This window comes from Emiliania huxleyi (assembly GCF_000372725.1).
Source record: "Emiliania huxleyi CCMP1516 chromosome Unknown EMIHUscaffold_204, whole genome shotgun sequence".
Taxonomy (NCBI): domain Eukaryota; phylum Haptophyta; order Isochrysidales; family Noelaerhabdaceae; genus Emiliania; species Emiliania huxleyi.
The window spans coordinates 76,376-82,522 of record NW_005200562.1 but is presented as its reverse complement, the minus strand read 5'-3'; the positions used below and the strand labels follow the sequence as shown (position 1 = coordinate 82,522).

At 65.2% G+C, this 6,147-nt stretch overlaps 4 protein-coding genes across 4 annotated transcripts in view; 1 reads left to right on the top strand and 3 right to left on the bottom strand.

Annotated features, from left to right (window-relative positions):
- Window positions 1-703, bottom strand: part of EMIHUDRAFT_442875 (hypothetical protein) — a 2,034-nt gene extending 1,331 nt beyond the window's left edge. The window contains exons 1-3 of the mRNA XM_005781263.1: window positions 580-703; window positions 423-511; window positions 311-358 (exon numbers count right to left, since the gene is read on the bottom strand). Coding sequence (XP_005781320.1) covers window positions 311-358; window positions 423-511; window positions 580-655 — 213 coding nt within the window. The 5' untranslated portion in view covers window positions 656-703. The remainder of the gene's footprint in view (window positions 1-310; window positions 359-422; window positions 512-579) is intronic.
- Window positions 704-809: 106 nt separating this feature from the next.
- Window positions 810-2,121, bottom strand: EMIHUDRAFT_234407 (hypothetical protein; the record flags this gene model as incomplete). Its single annotated transcript, XM_005781262.1, has 3 exons — window positions 810-1,004; window positions 1,081-1,397; window positions 1,833-2,121. 3 exons carry the CDS (start codon window positions 2,119-2,121, stop codon window positions 810-812), a joined length of 801 nt encoding a protein of 266 aa, XP_005781319.1.
- Window positions 2,122-2,163: 42 nt separating this feature from the next.
- On the bottom strand, window positions 2,164-2,658 carry EMIHUDRAFT_234406 (hypothetical protein; the record flags this gene model as incomplete). The annotated part of the gene is made up of 1 exon (XM_005781261.1): window positions 2,164-2,658. The coding sequence occupies one exon, from the start codon at window positions 2,656-2,658 to the stop codon at window positions 2,164-2,166; it is 495 nt and encodes a 164-aa protein (XP_005781318.1).
- A 764-nt stretch (window positions 2,659-3,422) lies between these two features.
- EMIHUDRAFT_234405 (hypothetical protein) lies at window positions 3,423-4,229 on the top strand (the record flags this gene model as incomplete). Its single annotated transcript, XM_005781260.1, has 3 exons — window positions 3,423-3,758; window positions 3,839-3,916; window positions 4,146-4,229. 3 exons carry the CDS (start codon window positions 3,423-3,425, stop codon window positions 4,227-4,229), a joined length of 498 nt encoding a protein of 165 aa, XP_005781317.1.
- Window positions 4,230-6,147: the final 1,918 nt, after the last annotated feature.

Sequence of the window (6,147 nt, the reverse complement as noted above, 5' to 3'; positions counted from 1 at the left end):
GGAGAAGGAGGTGGGGGAGGGGATAGGAGGGGGGAATTGAAAGGAAGTGGGTTTTGGGTTAGAGGGGGGGAGGTATAGGATGGAGAGGGAGAGGAGGAGAAGGAGAGAGAGAAGTGAGGGAGGAGTAGGATAAGGAGAGGATGAAGTAATGTGGGAAGGGAAAGTGAGGGTGAGAGAGAGAGGAGTGGGGGGGAGGGGGGGGGGTTGGGAGAGGGGGAGGGGGGATGGAAGAGGAGAAAGGTGGAGAGGAGGAGGGGGCTCCCAATCTCTTTTGTGTGCGGGTGGGGATCCTGCCTCTAGTCTCGTGCGCCTTTGGCTGCAGCGTCTCCGTCACGTCGTGCAGCAGCGCGGCGACGACCTAAAAAGGAAACACCGCCTCACAGAGAAGTACCCGCCACGCCGTGCAGCAGCGCGCCGACGACCAGGTCCTCCCCCTCCCCCGCCCGCATCGCGCGGCTCGCCGTCTGCACTCCGTGCGTGTACAAGTCGACGGGCTGGCCGAGGTGGGCCCCTGTTCACACCCCGCCGCTGTGAAGAGGCGCCCGCCGCCGCGGGCCGGCGCGCTGGGCGTAGAGCTTCCCTTCTGGCTGTCGAGCAGGGCGAGCAAGCGCTCGGGCATCCGCTCCACAACCTCCCGCTGGTACTCGCGCGCCATCAGCTCGAAATCGGCGGCCGCGGCGCCGCGGATGCTCGTCCAGCCCGGCCTCTTGCGGCGCAGCCTGACTTGTTAATTAGTTGAGGATTAGCTATCAATAATTACGCTCAGCCCGGCCCCTTGCGGCGCAGCCTCTCGTAGTTGAGCTTGACGCCTAACGATAGAAATCTCCGTGCCTACGCCCTTCAAACAAAAGAAGCCCTTCCGCTTCGAGCTCGACGCCGTCGCGGTTCAGGTAGCAGCCTTGCACCAGCCGCTGGCCGTCGGTCGGCGCGATGGCGGAGCGGGCGTGCAGCAGCCGTTGGTTGTCGAACACGACGAGATCTCCGGGCCGGAACTGCAGCGAGACCTGCTCTCAGCTGCGGGCGCGTGAAGAGGCGCTGTTCACACACGCGAGCGCCTCACGGCCGGAGCTGCAGCGAGACCGTGTGTTGCGGGTCGTGGATCATCCGCGAGAAGCGGCGCCGCGCCGCGTAGAAGCGAGAGAGCGTCTCGTGTGGCAGAGCGCCGGGCGCGAACCCGCCCGACTTTGCCGAGAAGCGGATGGCGCGCACGCAGCGTGCGCCGAGGCAGGGCGGCGCCCCTGGGACGAGGTGCTCCGGGTGGAGCTGCAGGTGGGGCACGTGGTACCAGAGGGCGGAGGAGTTGTCGCCGCCGTTGTTCTCGAAGCGGACGGGGACGGTGGCGAGGAGGGTGAAGGCGTCGGGGTCGTCGCGCGCGAGCTGCTCGACGACGTGGAAGCCTGCGTGTGCCATACCTCCAGGGTTATCGAATCCAGCGTGGGTTCGGTCCCGTGGGTGGTGCGGTAGCAACTGGACGGCGTGGAAACCTGCGAGCTGAGTACGCCAACCTCGGGGCGGGAGGGCGGTACTGCGCAGAGTCTTCAGAGCGCCGTTTGACTTCGAGCGACAAGAGTACAGCTGAACACGATCGAATGCAGCTGAACCCGTGACCTCTCGGCTGGAATACTGGGGTATGTCTTCCGCTTCTAGGCCCGAGATATGGGGAGATATGGGGAGATATGGGATACAGTGGTACGCCTTCCGCTTCTAGGCGAGGAAGCCGTCGACGAAGTGGTTCATCACGGTGCAGGAGTCGCAGGGAGCGCCTTCGCCTAGGTATTCATTAAACAGGACTTGAATGAAGTGAGCAGAGGTGCAGCAGTCGCAGCCCTCACCCTCGGGGCAGGAGCACTGCTCGATGGCGTGCAGCAGCTGGAAGTCTGGCGTCGGGTCGCGGTACGGGTTGTCGGTGTGCATGCCGATCGGGAAGGGCGTGTACGCGAGGTCCTTCTTGACCGCGCCGCCCGGCTGCTGCGAGTCTGGCACAGCGCGCACGTTGAACTGCGTCCCCCACTCGGTCGGGCGGAGGGTGGAGAGCAGGTTGGCCATCTTTGCGCACTCGCCAAACTCTGTCGGCACGCCACGCACGAGCGAGACGCCCACGCTGAGCAGGTTGGCCAGCATCCTATTGCCATATTGAGAAAGCAGCCGTTGACTCTCAATTGATTATTGCCCACGCTGAGCAGGCTGGTCGAGCGTCCTGCCCCGCGTGGCATCGTCGGAGACGAGGTCGTCGAACAGCTCCACCGGCGGCGCGGTGAGGTTCTTGTCCCACAGCAGCACCTCGGGCAGCCCGTACTGCTCCACTTGCAGCATCCGCGGCTCCAGCTCGCTCGAGCCTCGTTGCTCTGCGACGAGGCGGTCCACTGCGTACTTTGAGGTGACGCCGTCGGCAAACGAGACCCGAAGCTCGTCGCCGACCATGGACGCCGTCTCGACAGCCGGCGTGTCAAACTCGTGCGGGTTCTTCTTGGGCTGGAGCGTCTCCTCGCAAACGCACACCGTCCCCGTCTGGCAGCGCTCTCGAAGCCATTCGGCGTGGAAGGCGACACCGTGGGAGGGGAGCGAGACGACCTGTCCGTCGATCACCTGCGGGTCGAGCGCGCCAGCCAGCAGCGCTGCGACGAGCGGAGCGATCGCGAGGGGTGCAACCACCATCATGGACGGTTCCGACTGAATTTCCGACAGAATCGAAGGATTGGGGCTCCTGGGTGTGTAGGGGTTCTCACACTCGTCGATTTTCCTGGAAAGAAAGAGAAAAAGATCAAGTCAACAGGACGCGGATACTGGATCGGTTTGCGGCCTGTGACATGGGGAGATACATCGATAGTGATTTATTTTCAGGGCCCTGCGGGCAGCCAGGCTCTGCGGCCAGGAGAGGAGAGGTCCTCACGTTCTCGGATGAGGACCTTTGTCCGTGTCGTGAGGAACTGAGGACCTCTCTGTTACAGTGAGGACATGGTTTGCACAGTGTGTTGATTCACGGGTCGGCGACAAGCCAACACATCCCTGCAGGAAACCGCTGGAGGGTATCACTCTGGTCATCGGTGTGTCACGGAGGTCCTCATGGAGAGGTCCTCACGGGGTGGAGCTGCGAAGGTCCTCCCATGCAGAGGTCCTCACTGATCAGCACATGAGGGGAGAGACCGGGAGAGGCTTGACGCGAAGGGCTAGGCTGGACGCGGCGAGTAGGGAGGAGCTTGTGTTTGGGGTGGGCCACTATTGCCGGGAGGACGTCATCACGTAGAGCCGCGAAGGTTTTCCATTTTCTCCTTACATGTCTTGATCCGTGCTGTTATATGCCTATATGCAGCTTATCGATCCCGCACACCACCCGGTCGCTCGCAGCCGCACACCCTTCGCCGCGACGCCTCGCAACTCCATAAATGCGCCCATCGCCACCGCGGGCAACTCAGGTCTCGCCGATGTCCCGCCCGGATGAGCAGAACTACACGTCGAGGCTGCCGAGCGAGCTGAGCCTTCACGTGCTGCGGCGCCTCGGCCCGTGGGACCTCGTCGCCGCCTGCCGCGCGTGTGCCGCGTGGGATCACATCGCGAGGAGCGAGGGGATGTGGCGGCACGCGTGCGACTACCGTTGGCCGGAGCGGTCTCGTGCGACGCCGCCGCTCCGTGCGGGCGACGGCGCGCCGCTCGAGATGCCGCCCTGGCACCGCGCCGCGTGGCCGCACCGGCTGGCGGAGCTGAGCGAGCTGCCGCGGCACGTCAAGCTGCTGCGACGACCGCGCGCGGCCGCGCCGCAGGTACGTCACACGGCCACCAAACGCCGTAGAACTAGAAGCAGTGGACCCGAACCCGCTGCATGAGCGTGACCCCACCGCAGCCAGCTGGAGACGAGGCCGAGGCCAGATGCGACTCCGAAGGCGCCGAAGCGGAGATTGCGTCACTGCTCGCAGGCGGCGTGGCGGAGCTTCTACCTCGAGCTCGACCTATACGAGGCGCGAGGGCAGCATGCAATCAGCGCTGGGATTGCAGCCCGTACACCCAGCCAATGGCATGCTTGCGATCACCTCGCCCACCCAGCAGCTGCCTCCTCCTCCTCCTCCTCCCGCCTCGCAGGGGCACGGCGGCAGAGCCTCATCCGTAGCTCCTCCGTCTCATCCCCTCCTCCTCCTCCCGCCTCCTCGCAGGCGATGAACGTCGCGCCGCTGCACCTCTGCACGGCGGAGCTGGCGCCGCTGCACGCCGAGCTGGGCAAGGCTCTGTGCTGGTGAGCTTACCCGAGATAGCTTACCCGAGATTACCCGAGATCGCACGCCGAGCTGGGCAAGGCTCTGTGCTGGTGAGTCAGTTAGAGAGGGGTAGGCGCGGTGTCACCAGCCACTGGAGACCGTCGCTGTGGATGACCTGGCCGTTGGGCGGTGTGGGGTGGGGCGGACCGCGAGACGGAGGGACGGGTCCCACTGGAGCAACACACACACACACACACACACACACACACACACACACACACACACACACACACACACACACACACACACACACACACACACACACACACACGCACACACGCACGCACGCACGGAGCAGGAGGCGTGGAGATGCGCTGCTCACACCTACAGGTGCGGCGAGCTGGTCCGCTTCGCCGCCGCCGAGTCGGGTGCGGTTGCCGCGATATCTGCAGCCGAGAGACAGCCGAGAGACAGCCGAGAGATAGCCGAGAGAGAGCCGAGAGACAGCCGAGAGGCAGCCGAGAGGCAGCCGAGAGGCAGCCGAGCTGCACACGCACAGAGAGCCCATTCTCTCTAGTCGTCGTAATGAATACCAGGCGCCGTCGCTGAGCGGCACTTAGCGCCGTCCGGCCGCCTCCCTCCGCCGCTGCTGCTGCTGCTGCCGCGGCTAGCGCAGCTCTCCATCGAAGGACCCCTCCCCACCTCCCTCCTCGCCCTCCGCCGGCACGACCCGCCCGCACCCGCTCCCGCCTCCGCTTCCGCCTCCTCCTCCGCCACCTCCTCCGCCTCCGCTTCCTCCGCCTCCGCCTCCGCCTCCTCCTCCTCCTCTACCCCTGGTCGGGCGGCGCTGCGCTCTCTCTGGCTCGCAAGTCCGCGCTTCGGCGGAGCACGCGACGCAGAGGCTCCTCTCCCCCCGCACCGCTAGGAGGAGGGGGGGGGGGAGCGATACGAACAGCAGTACTCAGTGGCGGCCATGGCTCCACCAGGCGCTCCTCTCCCTCCTGCGCGGCATGGGGGCGCCGCTCACTGAGCTCGTCATCGCCTACCACACGCCCGACGGCTGACCCTGCGGCTGGTCCACCGACCGTCAGGCGCCGCTCACTGAGCTCGTCATCGCCTCGTCGGACTTGTCCGTCGCCGTGGAGGAGCGAGACACTTCCCAGACACTTCCTTGGACACTTCCCAGACACTACTTTGGACACTTCCCTGACACTACAGTTCCCAGGCACTACCTGGACATTTCTGAGACACTACCTTGGACAGCTCCCGCCACGTCGCAGTGCTCGTAGAGACACCCCGCACCTCCCAGACCACCTCCCAGACCACCTCCCAGACCACCTCCCAGACCACCTCCCAGACCACCTCCCAGACCACCTCCCAGACCACCTCCCAGACCACCTCCCAGACCACCTCCCAGACCACCTCCCAGACCACCTCCTCCGCCGGCGCCCTCCTCGCCCGCGCAGCTCGCCCGCAGTCACCTCTTCACAGCGCCCTGCTGTGAACAGGCCGTCGCCACCAGCCTCCGACCGGGTGGCGCACTTGGCAGCCTCCGCCGCCTCAGCCTCTCGTCGGCGAGATTCGCCGAGATTGCCCGAGATTGCCAGCCTCAGCATCTCGTCGGCGAGATTGCCCGAGATCACCCGAGATCACCCGAGATCACCCGAGATTAGCCGAGATTAGCCTCAGCTCCTCGCCGGAGATCACGCAGAGTGTGAGCCTCGCGCAGCGCGCGGTTTCTTTTTTCACGGCGAGGGCCGCTCTCCGTCCCCGACGCGCGGCAGCGAGGCGCCTGCCCACTCATGCCAGGCGAGGATCGGCGACCAGGGCGCCGCCGTCTTGTGCGGCTCGCTGCGCTCCCTCCCGACCCTCGAGGCGCTCGGCTAGCCATGTCACTGCCTGAGACGACGCCACCAGGTGCTGGCCGAAAATACTCCTTTCTCTATTTTTTTTATTTTTT